The sequence below is a fragment of the Micropterus salmoides genome, unplaced genomic scaffold, assembly GCF_014851395.1.
Source record: "Micropterus salmoides isolate LMB-PRFRI ecotype aquatic unplaced genomic scaffold, ASM1485139v1 Ms_hic_scaffold_2, whole genome shotgun sequence".
Taxonomy (NCBI): Eukaryota; Metazoa; Chordata; class Actinopteri; order Centrarchiformes; family Centrarchidae; genus Micropterus; species Micropterus salmoides.
In genome coordinates, this window is record NW_024041150.1 from 30,889,982 (window position 1) to 30,910,736 (window position 20,755).

A 20,755-nucleotide genomic window follows, 5' to 3' on the forward strand; every position below is an offset into this window, starting at 1 on the left:
CCACACCCCATTAATAAGAGGACACATAAGATGACACAGTGGATATTTTATGCAAATTGTGTTGATGTGGGTACATGGGTTGGAGGGGATGTGCACCTGCGGCAATTAAACCATTGTCAACTGAAAAAAGCTGCCGTGTACAAAAGAGCGTGAGAAGCCATTATTTACATAGAACACAATATAACTACTATATTACTATGTTGTATAACTATTAATACTTTGCCTGGGCTGTCTATTTTCATGAAGTCAAATTTTGACTGCATGCATGCTTTTATTTTGTAAGGAGTATTTTTCCCAAAGCATACTGTACTTTTACTCTGCCTTTCCCACTGTTGCTATTTTTGCTGGTGGGGGACCCCCTGGAAACCTCCTCAGGGACTCCTGGTGGTCCCCGGACCTTATGTTGGGCACCCCTACATCCAAATATGTGCACTTAGTATCTTCCCATCCTGTAAGTGGCCATGTGCTTCCGGGGTGGCTCACCACAACATTTAGACTGCCCCTCGTTCATATCATCACTTTTAAAACACACTTCAATTGGTGTGAAACTTTTTCCCCCCTTCTTCTTTTTCTTCTTCTTCTTCTTCTCCTTCCTCCACCAAAAAAAAACGTCCCTCCAAACTGTCAGCTACCCGCCACCCCAGATGCCATATTTAGGATACAAATGTGAAGAGATGACAGCGTTGTAAAATGGTGCCCGTGCTGAGATTATAATTAACATTTCCAACCTACATCACTCTCCCTCCCACTTCTCCTCTGCTTCTCCCTATTCACCCACTCCTGTACAATAAATGGGAAAAAACGCTAGAAGAAAGCAGAGAAAGGGAGAAGGAAAAGAAAGGGAGATGGAGGAGGACAAGGAGGAGGAGAGAGTGAGAGAGAGAGAGAGAGAGAGAGAGAGAAAGGGAGAGAAGAGGGTGACCAAACGGAGGGAGGAGGGAGGGGGAAACGGCGTATGCTTGTATACAACCCTGATTTCCATTTTTTTCCCAACTCGTAATGTATTTAATTCAAGTGAAACGTAATCATGACGTGTCGTGTCATTAATCTCCTCGCCGCCTCTCCCGTAAGTACACTGAGTCTTTACTTTCAACATATACCCTATATCTTCATTTATCTAGTTTAATTTTGATCCACCACTATGTTTACATATACACTTTTATGCATGGTGGCGTGAAACACAGGTGATGAAACATCCAAAATTGTTTCATTTATTGCGACTGTTGTTGCCTTTTTTCCTCCACGAGCACCACACGGGATAATAGCCAATATAGTTGTTGTTGTGTGTTATTTGTCAGGCTACTCCGCTTTTTATTTGCAGTTTGGATTGTGTGCGTGTGTGTGCGTATGCGCGCGCGTGTGCTTGCTTGCGAGTGATCGGCATGAAGCATGTATGTATGGATATGTATGTAGGTTATGTAGGGTCTGTAACCGCGCGCTCCGGACCACTTTACGTGTGTGTCATGTATGTAAGCCGGTGTATGTGCGCGCGTGGCCGACATGCATGTAGCCTCCGATCCCTCCTATAGCCCGTGACATGACAAAAAAACCCCGGAGAAATGCACTGTTTCCCCACATAATTCAGAAAACACTCGGCGTAACGTTTTAAATAAGCCGATTCGGCAAGTCAACTCGAAATTAAACGCGACTTTAAAATGGTCGCAAGTGCACGAAAAGTCACTCGGGAGTGGTTAAAGATGTATTTTTTTAAATTCGCGTAACTTTAACCAAGTTGTGTTAGCTAGCAGTTATTTCTACCCACGCGAGAAAACCAGTTTTGAAACGAGGCAGCGCTATGACCTCTTCTCCTTTATCCCTTTTTAACCTCTCCGAAAAACGACGTTTGACCAAAAAAGTAGCTTTTACAAAAAGAGGCACAAGTTCTCGGTGCGTAACGGAGGATTTCGATAAGCCGCAGACATATTGTCAAGGCGTAAAAGTGGATTTTTGCATGTTAGCAAGTTGATATACAAAGCGCAATTTGTGGGTAGATGCGATTAGCTTGACTAATTCTTTTGTTGGACACACATTAGGCATTGTGTAGTGCATTGTTTTCGAGATAAGCACTGCCACTTTCATCTGGGATGTGCGCAAAAACGCATCCAGAGTGTAATAGTGTTTTATAAAGGGTATACTTTCACCACCTTTTACTACGATGTTTACTACAAACGGTTTAGTTGTCCTAACATCACCTCCAGTGTCTTAACTACAAGCTCAGAAAGTAGCATAGCAAGTGTGGCATGCAACGCTGTAGCCGTGTGTGAGAGCAAAACGCGTGTTGCCAAATTGTAGCCTATTCTGTACAGAGAAGTTACCGGTTTTTCATCTGCGGTTGAAAAATGTGCGTTTTTGGACACGATGTCGCTTTTTTGGGGACTGATGTCGGTTTTGGGAGATTGGCAGAGGATTCAAGATGAAATCCATGATGGCACTTTTTTTCCTCCCGTCCTCTGCCTGCTCGCTCACTCGTCTTTTCCCCTCCCTTAATCTTTTGTATAGAAAATTTAAGAACAAAATGGAGCAGGGGAGAGAGCGATAGATAGGCTGACATGACACACACACGCCACCCCCGACTTCTAAAAACTACGTCCCACTGTTTATGATTTTTAATCGCATTTTTTGGAAGCGGGATTGTGCGCGGACACCATCTGCGGGCAGGGTTAATCTCGTTTTAGTGGGGGTGTTTATTAGTGCATTGTTTGTTGATGGTTATTTATTTCATTAATGTGCCTCTAATTGAGATGGCCGCGAGAGAGAAGAGGGGAAAGAGCGACTGAAAATGGTTGCACGTTATTGACGCACATCATAGGGGCGAGGAGGAAATTCCTCATGAGATAAGGCGCAGACGTGTCATCTGGGTTGACCAAAGACACTCCTGTCGGCTTTTCCATATCCAATGGAATATGTTTAGAGATCCTGAAATGCCCTATTTTTTTATCCACCCAAAATGTCACACTTTTGAGAGCATGTGCACAGTGGAAGTAGGTTGACATTGCTGGCTTGTCCTATAAATAGGGGGGTTATGGAGCATCCTTAAACTCTACTTCATCTTATAATTTGGGGATTTTTATATTCTCTAAATCAAATAAACCTTAACTACACATCCTCTTAACAAATCCTCTTTTAGATGAAAGCATATATTGCCTTAAAAAAAAGAGTAAATCCTGAAAACTGTATACATTCTTGTTGCCCAATTGAGTGACTTTTTGTTATTAGTGATGTTAACAGGCTACTAAAATCTTATCACCGTCCAGCCTTTGCCAGAAACTAACGAGACATATCCACATAGTATTAAAACATAAAAAGAACCATATCTCTGTTGGAAAACTATCCCCCAACACCCCTACAGGTTGTCTACCTTTTGATACAAGATGAGGATTTCACACTGCAAGTACTCCCCAGGAACCTACTGTACTAATGAACATGAGACACTGGTCCTGTGTTAAAAGAGCGTCTAATGGTTTTGCTTCATTCAGACCCTTCTCTGCCTGTTGTGCTGAAGTAGTATCCTCCTCCTCCTCCTCTGCCACTATCAAAGCCGCCTCCTCCCCATCTTTGTACATACTGTACTGTACTTGTGGGGGCACATACACCCCATCCAGGTGGCTCTTGGGGAAGATATTGTATGTGACAGAGAAAGAGACAGAGAGAGAGAGAGAGTAAAAGGGAGAGGAGTGTAGCACCAATCAAGGCTTCTGATTGATATAATTGGGTCATTAGTGCGCTGCGGGAGAGGCACCTGCTTGCCCTCAGTTAGGGAGAATCTACTGCATTGTGACATTTTGAGACTGTTGAGAGTTCTGCTGGCTGCTCGGGATTAGTGTGTATTTAGAGCATTAGGGTCTTACTTAAATAGTACGCCACTTGTGCCACTTGTACTGAGTTCACTGGTTTCAAACTGATTTTCACCATAGAGGTGGACAGGTAGGTTCACTTTTCCTCTCCGTCCTGTGTGTTTGTGTGTGTGTGTGTGTTTTGACTGACGAAAATCATAATTTTGGTAGCAAAGCAATCTAACTGGTCACAGCAGTGAGATCATAGCACCGGCAGGAAGAGCCTGGTGTGATTTAAAACAGCAGGTCAAGCAAAAGATAGAGCCACAGTGGTCCGATCATCAAGAGATGGTGAGCAGAAGAAGACTAAAGGTTAAAGATATTAAGGCATCAATGTCCTCCAATCACAGAGCTTGTTGGGTGGTTGGAGCAGGGTCTGAAACCCACACCTTTACTCTGTTGCTACATTCGACAATTTCTGTGACTTTCTGAAACTGACAATCTGATAAGTGTGCCCACTTCACGTAGCCGTTGGCCAGATCTGTGGAGGTGAGAAGTAAGGTAGTTTTGAACTTCCCTCAGGCTCTTTTTTTTCATTCTTTACATAACTGCTTTTGACACTTTTCATGTGTACAGCACTACAAATGCCTTCTAGGAAAGCCTGTCCAAAAGTGTGCACTAATATCCCCGTATTTAAAGAATCACTGCATCTCGCCCCTGTACATGACGGACGGCTTTTCAACCCATGATATAGAACAACTATGAACACTTTTGCGATCCAACATGGTCAGACACCGCAAACTAGCTCGATATGATTATACTCTCACCTTTAGGTTCAAATCCCTTGACAGAAGTTACTTTCCAGCCTCATATATAGGTACTGTCAAGGTGCCCTTGTGCAAGGTGCATCACCCCGAATTACATGAAGAGGTGTCGATTTAAGTATTGACATGTAAAAGTGTAATTCAGAGTGCATGAAGCAAGGTGTTTGCTTAGCAAATTTCCCCAGGGTAAATAAAGTATCAACCTATGTTAACAGTTTTTATTTTCTTTCTATAGGGGCTCCAATGTCTGATTTAAGTGATATTCATATTCCACAAGGAGGTCACAGTGTAGGGTCAGCATCCCTGGCGATTGTGGGTAGTCTGCATTTTGCTCAAGGGAGGAGGGGGTGGTTGTTGCTGAAGAAAGGGTTTGAAATTAGGTTTGATCCAAGTTGGATCGGAATGTTCATAATTTGATTGACAGGTTTCAGTGCACATTTAGACTTTTTATTAGAAGATAAAGAATCATGTAGGCATTTGTTTCACCTGTGGGATGCATGATTGCCACATCCCTTCGCTTCTTTTCTCTCAGCCCTTGCAGGTGATCATCAATGTGCACAGAAAAGCCTTTTAGGAAGAACACATCCAGTGATTTGCTTATGACATTTGCATGCTCATAACCCATTCTTCTTTTAGAGGCCTCAGTCTTTTAATGCCGAATCAGACGAGTCAGTCAGCGCTTCCACTCATTGGTTTAGACGCAGCACGGCCTGTATGACTTGGAGCGAGAGCCTCGTTTTCTGCCGAGATGCTGTGATGTTTCCACTGCTCAGATTCACTCGCTCAGATCTGGCACCGCCGCGTCGCTCCCACTTTCGGCGCTCCGCAAGTGTCGGCTCGTGTTCTCTGCTGGAGGAGGAATTCATTCAGCAAGAGCAGGAGCAACAGCTTGAGAGGAGATGGAGAGTGGAGAGAGAGAGAGGAGAAGAATTTAAGTGGCAAGGTTAGGAAGAACAGGAGCAAGTGAAAGTGGCACATAAAAGGGTTTTCTTTCACTTTTTCACTAAATGTTGCTGGTGGCCTTCCAGGAGCTATCAAAAGATAGATCAGATTGAGAGTCTAGGGGTGAAATGTATAATTTTTGCGTCATTGGTTTTAACTGTTTCTTCATCTGGCTCACAAAATATCTATCAAAAAGGTCAGCCTCATGTCAGTTTATTGCCCGAACGCTTTTCCTCCAACGGCACCATGAAAGCCTGTAGTTTTGTTTTTGAGGGAGGTGTAAGCCTTTTGATGGCACTTTTTGCTTCCATTCTTAAACCAAAATGACACACGAAAGTTAGTATTTTCTGTTCAAGGAATCCGCTACTCTCATTTTTACAGTGGTGGAGGCACGGTGGACTTTTGTGCTTATCACTATCAGCTGAAGATGAGGGGAAGGGAGAGCGCGAGCCAGACAAAGTTGGAGCGAAACAAGGAGTGAAGCAGGGGGTTCAGGGAAAGGTGAAGTAAAGGAAATGAATACTGTCTGTGGGTAAGTTCGCCACGTGACCATGCGATAAAAACCACAGGGCTAAATAATACTGTACCGCGCAGAGAGCGGACCCCCCCCCCCCCCCCCCCATCCTCTCTTTCATACACATTTTTTGCGGTCAGTCTCTCATACACCCACTTATGCCCAAAGGACACCTCACCTCGCGCACACTTCATCACATGGGAGTTCAAGTAATAGAGCTGGAAGAAAGATATACACTTGTGAGGATTCACTGAAGTACACACAAAGACATACACAGCCCACAGACACACATTTTACTTTAAGCCCTAAGGTCCAAGCCTGAGACCTTGGAGATGTCTGCCTATTTTTAGGTACATGAAGGAGGATGTGTGCAACACACACACACATACAGGCACAGACAAAAACATATAGGTAGCACATGCTTTTCACTCTTCAGTGTCCCGATAGGCCAGGGGTTCCCAACCTAGAAGAAATTCAACAGGTCGTGAGATGACTGAGGAGCATGCAAGGAGTAAGAAACATATTTATGCCACTGAAATTGATGCTTATTTTTTACATCTCTTCTCAAAAAGTTTTTCTTTTGAAACTGCAGGCAACTCCATAATGTCCAGCCCATAACACACATTTAGACTCATATCATTAACATAAAGCTGAGCAGATATAGCACTTCCTGCCCACACACACACACGCACTATTGCAAACACAAAGTGAATAACTTTCACACCATCACATTTACAATTATGGTGTGTAGCGTGCTGGCATGTACCAACCTGAACTAACTGCCTTCACAGTAAAACTGTACCACTCAGTGGATATTTAAACAATGACATCAACCCCCCCCAAAAATAAACTTGTCTGAACATATTGTGCTCCTACTCCCTTGGCAACTATTTATCATGGATGTGATGTATGACTCAGCAACCCCCCCTTCCGCTACACACACCTTGTGACATAAGCACTGGGTAGCTATTTTTGGGTGACTAAAAAACGAAAGTTGGCATTTTGACCTCTAGACCTTTAAACTAATTTCCAATCAAGGTAATTCCATACTTCAAGTCAGCTATCTCAGTGCCTGCAAAGTTACACTGCAATTACTGTAATGGCAACATCATGGCAATACTTAACACAACAACGATATGCTTTAAGCTGTCATTACTGTGTGAATTGCAGTGCTGGTACACTGCTGCATGTTCACTGCAAATTTCAGTGTCAGCGTAAATGCAAGGGGGAAAAAGCACTGAAAGAGCAGGGAAATCCAGTTTAATAAATGTTTTTTTTCTCCATCTCACGTTAAGACAGACTATATGATTTAGATGGATCACATTTGCACCTGACATTAAAAATGCATTTCCTTTATGTGTCTTTTTAAAATCAGATCTGTCCTTCTCTATGCTACCACATGCGGGCCACTTACTCATACAGTATTCGCATCCTTCAAAACTGATAGTTAACACCTTGTTGAGCACCCGTATGATCCATTTGTGTGCAATTTCGGTGTGCAATTACATAAGAAAGTACCTAAATTTGCAGATTGGGAAGGAATTGCATTTGTTGATAATGTGTATAGACATGACAGAGGTGGTTTAGGTGGCTGGTTCTTCACTTCTTTTCTTGGTTCATTTACACCCGCTTTTTATGTGCTGCACCACCTAATTTCAATCTGATTTCTGTCCCTCAGTCGCCCCAACCCCCTTCCCTGCATCCTTTGCTGCACCCTATCTCCTTCTCTCTATCTATCCAAATTGTCTTTATTGGCATGACAGGGCCTGTGGTTGGCGACAGCCACCGTCACGGTAGAACAATGCATTGTGATGGTGATATTCATATGATAATGCCATCAGACATAACACTGCTGCAGATACATTTAGATAGCCAGTTTTCCCCCCTTTCTGTATCTCTCTCTGTTTGTCTGGATGCATATGTCTGTGTGTTGACTTTTCAAATTATTTTTAAATCTGTTGTTCTCTCTTCATGTAATGCCCCAGCCTGCCACTCCACCACTCTGATTTCTCTCCTATTCTCTGTTCCAACACGTCTGTCTCTTTACCCTATTTTTCTTTTCCCCTTCAACACCGTGCTGGCAATCACATTAAATCATTTTCATTCACATGGCTTCTGACAATGTTTTTTTTATGCTGCCCAGTTTGTAACTGCACTGTATGTTTCTCTCTCTCTTTCTTTCCCTCTGTCTGCCTCCTTTCTCATTTTTGCTTTTCGCCATGTTGGCAGGGCCCAATCTACCAGCTGATATCAGCATTCCCTGGCACTCTGCCAACTGGCAACACTGCAGGAGAGAAAGAAAGAGAGAGGGAGAGAATGAAAGAAAATTAGTGAATAATAGACGGAGGGAGGGAGCGAGAGAATGAGAGGGGGATGGGAGGAGTATGAATCAGGGAAAGAAAGAGAGACAGAAGGGAAAGGAAGACGGAGGGAAAGAACAATAATGGTGGATTAAGAAAGGACTCTGTGTGTGTGTGTGTGTGTGTGTGTGTGTGTGTGTGTGTGTGTGTGTGTGTCTGTCGTTGTGTGACTGTGTGTGTTTATGTGATTGATATGGTGTGATATCCCTGTGAGTCATAGCTGAGCTAAAATGTCAACTGGCTACATGAGAATCTCTTTGTCATCCACGCTCAGTGATACACACACATACATACACACACAAACGCATACACAAATCCAACAGATCATATAAACACATATGTGACCATACCGCCGCATGAACACAAATATGGGTGACACACCTGCGAACACAGATGTTCCATTGTTTTGCCACAATGATTGATGACCTTTTGTTTTGTTGTGGGCGCCTCTGCTTCTTCTCAACTCCACCAAATGATGGACAAAAACAGCCGATGTGCATAAATCCAGTCTAACTTATGCAAACTGCTGTGCCCTAAGAATATTTAGGTGTGTGAGCATGCTTGCCAAATTGCTTGTGTGTTCAATATGCCGTATATCACCCTTTACATTTTAGCTGACTTTGTTATCTGGGGCGATGGTTGCAGTACAGTCAACACAACAGTAGAATAAGCTTAGATTTGTCCATTACTTAAACAAGTAACCATGACTAAGCAGTGAATGTGTCAATCCACCACACCCAGGCAGTAGATTTAACAAATATTGCATGCATACTATACGCGAGTGTGTGTGGTTGTGTGCATGTCTATATACAGTCCTGATTTAAGCAAAAAGCTGCTACTGTATGAGTGTACAGGAAGGGTGTGTGGGGAAGTCAAAACATTGCGCGCCCATCCTGTTTGGGACAGTCCATGTCCTGTGGTGGTGCCCTTAACTCCTAAACACACACTGACACACACAGAGACAGTGCACCGGTGCACATTCACACTCCGGCTAATCATCCCATATGTGCTAACAGTATGCTGGAGTGCATTGTGAACACATGCAGGAGGCAGAACAGGTGCACACCTGTTACACATTCAAGCGCACACATACACCTACGCAGACTGAAGAGTAAATGAAGATCAAATAAAGATTTGCTTTGTACTAAACATTTACATGCATTAAACCACATTCAAAACAGTGTTGTAATTAGTATGCATTTGATTCTCTGCTATTAGCATTTATGATGGAAAACATTCAAAGAGTCTCAGTGCAAATCCGTTATCATCCTGTTCCACAAAAATCTACTACCTGCAGATCATCGCTCAGTATTTCAAAAGCATGTATGCCCACATCGACACTGATATTGCTAATTTATCTAAAGTCTTTAGTTAGATAATATCTTCAATAATGTGCCTCAATTTGTCTTTTTTAACTGCCAACAACTTAATTTCAATTGCAATAATTATTGCAAATAACTGTGAAAAGAAAAGTGAAGTTTCTCATTCATCATCAGGGTTGTTGTTGTTTTTTGTCCCTAGGAAATTAAAGGAGGAGGCTGCCACAGAAGTGTGTCCATCGTCAGCCGAGACACTAAAGAATGGCATAACATCACACACACTGCTGGTAATTCTCTGTTCTCATACACACTCACACATACACATTTATTCACGCATATAGGAATATAAACCTGTTAGGCAAACTAATATTTATAAAATTTGAATGGAAATTTTCTATACTATTTTCAAGATCTTGTCAAGGTCATGTTACAGTTGAAGATAATTATGCACAACATGGAAATGTAAACTTTTCTCTTGGTTTTTAAAGTTGTTACTCTTGAGCCATGAGTCCCACTCACTATCTGCCTCTCTCCGTTTCTCTGTGCTTTGTACTGATAGAGGATGGATTCTCCGCCAGAGTGTGTGTTGTCTCTTTCTTGTGAGCAGCCCCAGTCTCCCCAAACATTGCCATCCCTCGACCATAGCCCCCAGGCCTCCTCTCCTCATACCCTGCTCTCTCTGCCTGACAGCCCTGTTGTCCTGCCCATTCACAGCCCTGAACCTTCCCCCCAGAGCCTGGAGTCCACACCTTATTTCCCCCTCTCTCCCTTCCCCCTCCACGAGGACAACAACGATCACCACGATGTTGATGAAGAAGACAATGAGGAGGAGCTGGATGGAGGTCCTCCATCTCCAACCCCGGCAGTGGCTCTGTTCCCAGGAGGAGGGGGACAAGAAGCTGGGTGTAGCTCTTGTTTGGATTCCTCTCCACCGGCTACACCATCAGCACCATTCCTTGGATTTGGAGCCCTGGAGCTAGCCCTTTCATCAGGGCAGAGTGGAAACTGCAATGACGAGCTAGACCTCCAGCTGTTCCAGAAGGATACTGTTACCAGGGCGATACCTGGAGTGGGAGGGGCCTCGTCAGGACCTGCGCTCAGGTTTCCCTGTCACGTATGCGGGAAGAGATTCCGATTCCAAAGCATTTTGTCTCTTCATGCACGAGCTCACAGTCTGGACCGAGACCGCCGAGCTTCAGCCCTATACCGTACTGGACTCCCCTCAGCTCCCCTAAAGCAGCACCTCAAAATCCAACAGAACCACAAAGACTTAATCCAGAATCACAGAAGTCACCCAAAACAGCGTTTACTGCCAGCGACTCTCATCCAGCATCTCACAGAAGAAGAGGATGTTGATGGTGAGGTCAAAGGTCTAGATGACGGCCTACAGACAGACCAGAACCCAAACTTTTTACTGGATGACAGCACACCCTTGACGCCTCCACTTACAGAGGACCCTGTTTCTGTAACCTCTCCCTTTTCTTCTGCCATTGTGGAGGGTGCGTCTACTCCCATAGCGCCCACGTTTCGCTGCCATGCCTGCAAAGGAAAATTCCGCACGGCTTCAGAGTTGGCGCGCCATGTCCGTATTCTCCATAACCCGTATAAATGCACTCTTTGTCCTTTCTCTGCCAGCCAAGAAGAGAGCCTGGCTTCTCACTTGCAGGAGTGCCACCCTTCCCCTGAGGTACCTGCTCTGCCACCGGTCTTCAATTCCAGGCCAGTCATTGCAACCCCTGACACTCCGGTGCCCACCCCGACCCATACTCCAGCCCCAACCTCATGTACCCCACAGGTGGCATCAGCGGCTACAGTCAGTCCATCCTCCTCACTGCCAGCATTTCGCTGTGATATTTGTGGACAGCGGTTTACCCAGTCTTGGTTTTTGAAGGGACACATGCGAAAGCACAAGGACTCGTTGGACCATAAATGCCAGGTATGCGGCCGTGGCTTCAAAGAGCCTTGGTTCCTCAAAAACCACATGAAAGTACATCTCAACAAGCTTGGGTTGAAGGCTGGGCTGGGAGCCCTTGGAGGGCCAGGAGTTGCTGAGCAGCAGGCCAAAGGTTCTGTTAGTAATCAGTCTCTAAACGCCCTCTACTCAAGCCTCCTTCTGGCCCAGCGAGGAGGTGGCAGAGGTGGACAAGGAAGATCAGAGAGAGAAACTGGAGGCAGAATTGGGATGGGCTCAAGCAAATCAGCCATCTTGGGCTACCTGGGGTTGCCCAGTGATGGCAGTGGGGCCAGCTGCATGGAGAGACTTCAAGCAGTGGCTCAGGTGGCAGAGATGGGAAACGGTGGTGGTGGCGGCATTGGCGGCTCAGGAGGAGGGGGAGCAACTAGAAGAGGGGGCACAGGTGAAACTACAGCATCAGTTTCAGAAGGAGGGGACCAGGCAACTTGGTGGCAGCTGGTGGCTCGCAGCCTGGCAGTAGCTCAGCAGCAGCAACAGCAGCAGCAGCAGAGACCCCTCCAGCGAGGCCAACAGCAAGGCCAGCGAGGCCCAGGTCGGAGCTCGGTGATCACGGAGGCCGATCAAGTCAGAGCCTACCTTGGAGGCCTGGATCCAAGAGAAGAGTCTGGTGGAGCAGGAGGGCCATGGGAATGCCCAGACTGTGGAAAGCTATTCCGCAGCCTACAGCAGGTGGTGGTTCATGCTCGTGTTCACACTCAGAGGCCCCAGAAAGGAGGTGGGGGTGAAGAGGAGGGCAGTTGTAGTGGTAGAAGAGCGGGGCTTGGAAGGGGAGACAGTGGTGAAGTGAGACAGGAATCTCAGCTACACAGTGGTGGATCCCAACAAACGGGAGAAGTGAGACAGGAATCAAAACTGCACAGTGGTGGTTCACAACAAGCAGGAGCAGCTACAGGGTTTCATTCTGTCATCTCAAGCTTTAAAGGTACAATCACCTCCACTATTTTCTGTTTTATGCTTTGGGTTGTTTTTGTTTGCTCACATGTTATGGTGTTATTATCAATATTTTCATGATACTTTTCTGGTGTAAATAGAAGATCTTGGGGGGCCCTTCACACCAGCTGTTATCTTTACATTTTTCTACCTTTTTCTCCACTTGCAGGCGAAAATGGCTTGACAGCAGTATCCTCCATACCTCCAGTTCCCACCAGGGAGCGAGTGCGTGGTAGAGGGATAAAAGACTGCCCCTACTGTGGTAAAGCCTTCCGTTCTTCACACCATCTCAAAGTGCACCTGAGAGTTCACACAGGTGAGAACTGCTGTGAGTTTAACAAACTACATTTACTTTTTTTAACCTTTATAAATCCCTGGAAAGGTTTCATTGAGCATCCTCACTTTAATAGCACTACCTTTTGTCTTTTTTTACATATTTACCCCAGAGATCTGGCCAGTGCTAATCATAGCCCTTTACTGCAGGCAATTGAGCAGCTCCAGTGGAGCAACTCCTGGTTAAGTGCCTTGCTCGAGGGTATATTAAGAGTAGTTTTTGAGGAAAGATCAAGCCACTCCAGGGATTAAAATCACAGTAAAAAGCTCACTTCTCTCACTAGCCTGTAAAGAAGAAAGGTACAAAAACAATTTTATTTTTTCCCTGTAATTATAGTAGCACTCTTTTTTCTCTAAGTTTATTTGCCTAACTCTAAATTGTGCAAACTGAAAATGGTTTGGCATAGGGTTATTTTTGATAATGTATAATGATTCTTATGTAAACATCACAGCAAGAAGTATATGCTCACAGATTTCTCCACAATAACATTGTTTCCTTTTTAATCTTTCTGAGATTCACATTCATTGACCTTGTCACTGAAGCAAGCCAATCTGTAATTGTTTTCCTTAAATTTACCTCAAATAATTTCTCTGTATAGCACAGACACAGCAAACTCCTGCAGACACTTTCACAACAAGACTCTAACCGGCATTTCCAGGACTTAAAAAAATAACAAAATTTTTTAAAACCCATAATAACTTTCTGGTGACAAGTGAGTAGGACTTTAATGAAAATTGGGAACTCTCACGGCACTCACTCACACCCCATATGATCCATATTCATAACCAGCATGAGTCATTGCCATTTTTTATTATTTGCCTTTGTTTAATGTGTTTGATGAAAATTAAGAAGCCTCTTCTTTCTGAGATGCCACCAATCTCCAGCAACTGGTAACTGGAGCACATCCAAGTCTTTCCAGCAAGACGGTGCCCAGAATGCATTCAATGAAATCTATTTAGTAGTGCCATTATAAATGCTCATTTATGGCTGACAGGTCCTATCACATCACAGCTATATTATTCATGTTAGTGTACAGCTTCTTTTCTCATGCACTATTGCCTCTCTGTGCCATCAAGTGATTACCACTGGTCAGTAAATTAAGTGAAGGCATCCAATTATAATAATATTCTCTTGATATTACAGTTGTCTTGAGACTATTGCCCCTTGAGACTTTTGTCCCATTATTATTTTTTGATTCAGCCACAAAATCAAATTGTTCACACCTTTGCATGTACTTCTGCATTCATCAATAGATCTGCGTTCTTACAGCTGTGTTCTGTTTTATTTTTGTTCTTGTGAATAAGATAATTTACACTTTACATATGTAATACATTTCCTGCTGTTGAAATGCCTCCAGCATGATGCCCCCACCTCTTTATCTTTCCCCACAGTGTAATTTTAATCAGTGATGGAATACTGCCATCTCCCTTTAAAATGTGTAACTACATCTCCCATTCACCACTATTTTAAGGAGCACACCAGTTCCAATTTTTAATAAATGCAAATGTGGAAGTGTTTCAGATTTTTTAAAAGTAATTTTCTGACTTTGCAGGCAGCCATTGTCTTCTATTCTTTTCTATTCACCAAAGTATGGTATAAAACTTAATTAGCAGGGTCTTGAAACTTGCCTGTAATGTGTAATCCATCACACGCAAGGTTAAGATTGTTTTGTTTTTTTGCAATGTAAAATATTGTTAGTTGCTACTTGTTGAAACTCCAATACTATGTTCCCCCATCTTATTTTGTTAATCTTATTTTCCCTAGGTGAGAGACCCTACAAATGCCCCCACTGTGACTATGCAGGTACCCAGTCGGGCTCACTGAAATACCACCTCCAGCGTCACCACAGGGAGCAACGCAATGCCTTAGCAGCCACCTCCAATTCCTCCTCCACTGGTCTCACCTCCACTATCAACAGTCTGACCTCTGGAACCTCTGGGCTGGCCAAGCAGCGCCGATCCCAGCTGAACCATTGCCCGGTTAACCGAGGCTCAACTGACACAGCCACCTCTCGTCCCAGCCAGCAGTCCTGGCTCCTGGGGCTTCCAGACCAGCAGGAGCATCGGAAGGCTTTGGCAGCTCTAAGGGATGTCGACTTGGAGACGCAATACAGGTATCTGTCTGGGGTGATGGGGGCCCTTTACCAAGGTGGAATGGAAGGAGGCTGGATCAGGGAGTCTCCCCCACCAAAGGCCCCTAAAGTGTCCCGTCGTAAACCCCTTACTACTAGCCGAATGGTTCAGCAGTCGAGTGACAAGGAAGTGCCTGCACCTTCAACTCAAGAGGGTGGGTTTGAACCCCTGGATCTTTCCCGTCGCCCCTCACCTGGCCTTGGAGGGATGGAGGAAGATGGAGGCATGGCTGTAGGGGAAGGAGGAGGTATCGGTGGTGGGGATGGCGGAGGGGATAGTTCAACAGGGGTGAAACTCAGCCAGTGTTTGTTCTGCCCTTTCCGTACATCCTCAGGAGAGCTGATGGCCATGCATCTCCAGGTCAACCACACAAGTAAGTCCAGGCGCAAAAGAGGCCCTTCAACTACTTTGGATGATGATGGAATTCCAAAGGCCACCAAGCCCAGGAAGGATAACACTGACCTCGACCCTCTGACAATATGGAGGCATGTGAACGAGGCAGAGTCCCAGGCACCACTGGGGGAATGGTCCTCAACTCAGGCCAAGACTCTGAACGGGCTCTCTGTGGATACTGCAGAACAACTGGATGACATTCTCAACCACCCAGACTCCAACATGGCCTCGGCATCCAAAAATGTAAGAGACGGTCTGGCACTCAAGGGGAAGATGGAGGGGGATGAGGAAGAGCAAGAGGAGGAATTGGAAGAAAATTTGGAGAACAGCAGTCTGGAGGATTCGGAGGACCAGGATCAGAGGATGTCCCTCACTCTTTCACCGGCCCTGAGCGCCAACCACATGGTGGGAGAGGAGGAAAGATTCTTCACAGATTAAAATAATTTTGGATGACACCATTTAAATTGGAACAGTTGGGTCCAATGTTTTTAAGTACAGTTGACACAGAATTGAAGAAGGGGCGGGTAGCTTTGCAGAGAGAAAAGGAGATTAAGGTCAAATAAATATTTGCGCTACGTTATACTTTCATTTCTGGACAGAGGATTCTTGACTCCTGATGTTTTGTGGATGGAAAGAAAAATCACTGCTGTTATGTTTCCTCCGACATTATTCGTCTGCTTCAGTTCTGACAGTGTGGTCATCCATGAAATAAACTTCCTGTACAAAAGAGCAAAGATGCATCTTTTCAGGATTGTAGGCCACTTTTTTATTTTTTTCCCCTAAGCTTCCCTCCAAGATGGATGATTTTTATAAGATGACCTCCTATTTCATAAATGAAAGAAACGTATACTGTAAATGATTCCACATGCAATTATTTCACACTAGTAATGGACTGAATATCCCAGACTACTATACTGACCAAGTTCAAGCCAGCTGTGAAGATGTGCTTTCCTGACTGACCACTGAATAGTTTGAAACTTCAAACTTTAAGTTCCTCCTCAGCCCACACAGATAGGGAGGAAAGTTTAATCGAGAAGTGTTTCAAGCTGTGAACCTCAGCTAAGCTATTTGGTATTAATTTAAGGCATGAGATAACTTGCAGGCCACGTGCTTTTCCTCAACTATATATCACTGCCTTGTTTGTCTGAAAAGTGTTTCTAGATGATTGTCCTAAAGAAAAACTGAAAGAAAAGTTTGTAACTTTTTATTTTAATTTTCAGTTAGTGCCTGTTTGTGTATGTTGTCAAGAGAGTCTCTGTTATTCCTTCACATCGAGGCTCTGTTAGGTCATTAATTTTACCTGAATATACAGTCTAAAACATTTTAAGTACAGTATATTTGTTAAAAGTGGTTCTAGGGTGTTGTGAATAGTTAAAGTTGTACAAGAAATCGCAGCGTGATGTCCTTGACACAGACGGCAGCCGTTTGTTGCTCAGCTTATAAAGAAAAGAAAAAAAAGCAGTTGATATAAATAATGTATAATGTGATAAAAGAGGTCAAAGGCTGAGTGATAAAAAAGGGGCCACAATTCAATATTCAGTGTTTACAATGCTGCCGAATGCGGGTTGGGTTGCCAAGACAATGTAGATGCGTGGAAGAGAACAAAACACAGAGCGGCAGTCTGTTTGAGGGCTGTAGGGACATCGCTCGAGCCCACGAACACAATCAACTGACACACCCTTTTTAAGGAGACAGAGACTTAGCAACTGTGTCAAAAATGGAACAATTTCATTTTTTCAAGGTAGAGAACGCAAAAGAAAGCAGTATCCCTGCCAAACAGGACTAAATCTGAGAAACAAACTGTACTCTCGGGGTATGGTGTCTTCTAGATGAGTAGATTCCCTCTCTTCTTCTTTTTTTACAAGAAAAGAAAAGACAATGGTAGGAGTAATTATTAAAACACTAACAAATGCATAGACATCCCAGTAGAATATGTGTAGCTTTTGTAAAGACAAGACAAAAAAGCAGACTTTTGTTTATTTTAATTTCAAGATGCTTACAGAAAAAGGTTATCACTATAGGTAATATTGATTATAATGTTTGTGAGCTAAGACTAGTTGGAATGTCTATACAGAGCACTGTGCAAGGTTTGAGTTCCCAAAGTAGTTGTTTTCATTTTGACTTTATCAATAGACCAAACGTTTTTCAATGGAAGTTGTCACTTTCTGTTGTTGTTTTAAATGTGTAAAGCTGTGGTTTCAATAGATTAACCCCATCGATTAGCGAAATCGGTCAATCAGTTGACCAGTGTATCAAATACCCAACCATTGAACTGGTTGTTAAAGAAAGTTCAAATTCAAAGTACATATTTTTTGTGTAAACAACAACAACACCGATTGCTATTCATTGAAAACAATCTCTTATCCTGAATTATTGTGTTTAGAAGGTAGATTTAGGAAAAACAATATGATTGTGAGAGAGTAATATCCCCTTACACTGGTTAACAACCACTATTTATCTACTTAGACTTCTTTTTGATGGGGTATTCTATGGTCGCAACCACACAATAATGTGCATTAATGTGTTTAAGTTCTTTTTTTTAGAGCACCTTATGAGTTTTGTAGTGAAAGTCCCTTAGTGGTGTCTCCTTAACAACTACTGTCAATGCCATCGTGCCTTCTGTTTCAAGCACTTCCTGGTGTATTTTGTAAAACTCACCAAAAGCACTTAGCCTATATCTACACACTCTCTCTCTTCCCCTCTGTCTCTGTCCTTCCACTTCCCTCCTTTCTCCTGTTTTATTTTCCTCTGCTCCTTCATCACCTCAGCCCATTTCATTTCCCTAATCCTTTTCCCTTGTCTTTACCTCTTGACCTCTCCCTCCTGGGAGAAGCTGTCTTCACACCAGATTTCTCTCCTACTATTCAGCCTTAAACAAGGTCACTAGGCCACATTACAATCGAGCATGGCTAGAATGGACTATCTAACCTTTAGACAAGTAAAAATCATTATACATTAGTGGTAGGTTTAGACTACATTTGGTCTTAATACTAACCCTTGGTAAACCAAAGCCCAAGTCTAATGAATATTATATTTAATCTCATACGGTGCCAAAACATGTCGGGGGTGACACTAAAACACGTATCACCTTGAGAACCTGAGAAAACAAAATAATTCACCCGTCTTCTCTCTTTCCCTCTCTCTTTTCTCATAGTGTCTTTTATAAACCCCTCTTCCTCCTTTTCTCTCTCTCATGCTTGCTCTTCCTCCACGCCCCTCTCTCGTCCGTAAACTGTCTATCTCTAGCACCACTTGAAGGTGACGTGTACTATCTGGTATTGAGGCCTTTATTAGATTTTTATTTCAGTTTGTGTGGTGTTTGTTCAATGCCGTTGAGATGGAAAAATGCTCTTCTTATAATGATAATTATTATTGTTTTGGCATTATGTTTAAAAAAGCAACAAAAAAACAAGAGAAATGTGTTGTTGAATGTTGTACAGATAGCACTAGAGATGTTGTGTTTTTTAAAGAGAGCACAAACCTGAGTGATGGTCCCTTCTACTCCTCCCAGCGGCAGATGGGAATAAAACAGCCTGCCAATCAGTCTAGATGTCTAATGATAGAAATTTTCTCTGTGATGACAGATTTTCAAAATAAACCCCTTTGTATAAGTAGCGTACTTCTCTGGAGATTTGAATGTAAAAAGGCAGCCTTTGACTCAAACTCCATCCCCAAATTTCTTGCACAAAAAAAAAACCTCTCTGAAAGACTAAAGCAGCACATGAGCCAATATTTTTACTCCTTTGAAGGTATATTTTGATATACCTGAGAAACTGAATGATTTTGCCTACTTACTAAGAATTAGACAAACACATGGGTGCCTTTTTATATGTCCATTAACAGTCTGAAAGTATGTTTAGGAGCAAGTTAAGCCCATTTTAGCTCATTTATGTACATGGGATCAGTAGAAGCTTAACTGAAATCCGAAATACACCTTTACATGTATCCAAAGATGGACAGTTGGCTATCATCTAATACATGAAAATGTATTTATAGAGTTGCTGATTTCGCTTTAATGACGTGAGATTACATCAAACATCTGTTTATGTGTGCCACAGTGGAGGAATATGAAACTTTTGTTTTTGATAAAACAGTTTCCTACTGTACTGCTCCTATTTAGACATCCATTGACATCCATTAATTGAGTAAAGTAAGCGTGAGCTCACTATTCAAACTACCTTCAAAGTTCACAAAATACATGCTAAAGCATCATTGAGTTCATCTGACTCTGAATTAAGTTGATAAAATGGCAAAATTCTCTACAAACCAAACTTTTACATTACTATTTACATTTCCACGTGTTTTCAACTGAATACAATGTGGCTCCCTTGGGATTTTTCAAACGTATGTGAGAATTGCACCTTATTGTCTCCTGATTGTGAATCAGATAATTTCACCAAAAGGATAACACTATAACTTAGTGGGTATCGTACGGGCTGAACATACGTAGACAGTATCTATAGGTATGATCGTTTTGAAGGTGTGTTTTTTAATGAAATGACAAATCTTTGCGAGGTGAGGGGGCCATGCTGGGTTTGGGCTCTTGTGTAGTTTACTGCCATTGCAGTGAGGGAAAACTGATCTAACATAGTAGTGACTAATATGACTTTGTGGACAGATAAAAAAATAAAAATAAAATGCATTAGAAATAAATAAACATAAACAAAATAACCCTGTCTCTCTTTTTCATGTATTTGTACACCAGATACCATTTCTCTTTTAGGTTTTAAATACTCATAACTTCAGGTGGCAAACAAACCATATGATTACATAAATCCCCCGGACAGTCATCTACCCTAAATATTTATATATGTCAAGACAAAAAACATGTACAATGTCTTGTGGCTTTATGTAGAATTGTAGGAATTAAGAGACATTCCCACTTCTCCAAATTCGTTTGTTTCCTTTGTTTCCAGACAGGTTATAGAAATACATAGTTTTAAAGGTTGTAGAAATCGTGAACAACTCAAAAAAGAATTACTGTAATAAGGAGAGAGCATTGTCTGGACATTAAGGGTTGCATGTAATGTAAGACATTTAGCAATTTAAGCTTATTAATAACCATTTCATTAGTATTCTAGAGCAGTGGTCCCCAACCTTTTTTGGCTTGTTTGTGGCTGCTTGAAAAAAGCAATGTGATGAGTGATTTCCTTGCTATGGAACCCAGTCAAAGTTGGGAGCCACTGTTCTACAGTATGAAACAGTTTGGGGACTGACTCAGAAGGTTAAAACTGTGAACTGGCCAATGTTAGAAGGTAG

The 20,755-nt window shown here is 42.9% G+C and overlaps 1 protein-coding gene across 3 annotated transcripts; it reads left to right on the forward strand.

Moving 5' to 3' along the window:
* The first annotated feature begins 897 nt into the window (after window positions 1–897).
* On the forward strand, window positions 898–20,167 carry znf219 (zinc finger protein 219). 3 transcript variants are annotated; one of them, XM_038731490.1, is made up of 5 exons: window positions 898–1,066; window positions 9,935–10,019; window positions 10,292–12,629; window positions 12,807–12,965; window positions 14,736–20,167. In XM_038731490.1, the coding sequence occupies exons 3-5, from the start codon at window positions 10,295–10,297 to the stop codon at window positions 15,932–15,934; spliced, it is 3,693 nt and encodes a 1,230-aa protein (XP_038587418.1). In that variant the 5' UTR covers window positions 898–1,066; window positions 9,935–10,019; window positions 10,292–10,294; the 3' UTR covers window positions 15,935–20,167. The 3 variants fall into 3 exon arrangements, with proteins under 3 accessions (XP_038587418.1, XP_038587416.1, XP_038587417.1); XM_038731488.1 differs by lacking the exon at window positions 898–1,066 and adding an exon at window positions 5,976–6,071; XM_038731489.1 differs by lacking the exon at window positions 898–1,066 and adding an exon at window positions 5,978–6,071 and having other exon boundaries at window positions 12,807–12,953.
* Window positions 20,168–20,755: the final 588 nt, after the last annotated feature.

Bases quoted from the DNA above. Each gene is read 5' to 3' on its own strand.
- znf219 (XM_038731488.1), top strand. The intron at 12,630-12,806 runs GTACAATCACCT...CTCCACTTGCAG, and splicing joins TGTCATCTCAAGCTTTAAAG to GCGAAAATGGCTTGACAGCA. The intron at 12,966-14,735 runs GTGAGTTTAACA...TATTTTCCCTAG, and splicing joins TCACACAGGTGAGAACTGCT to GTGAGAGACCCTACAAATGC.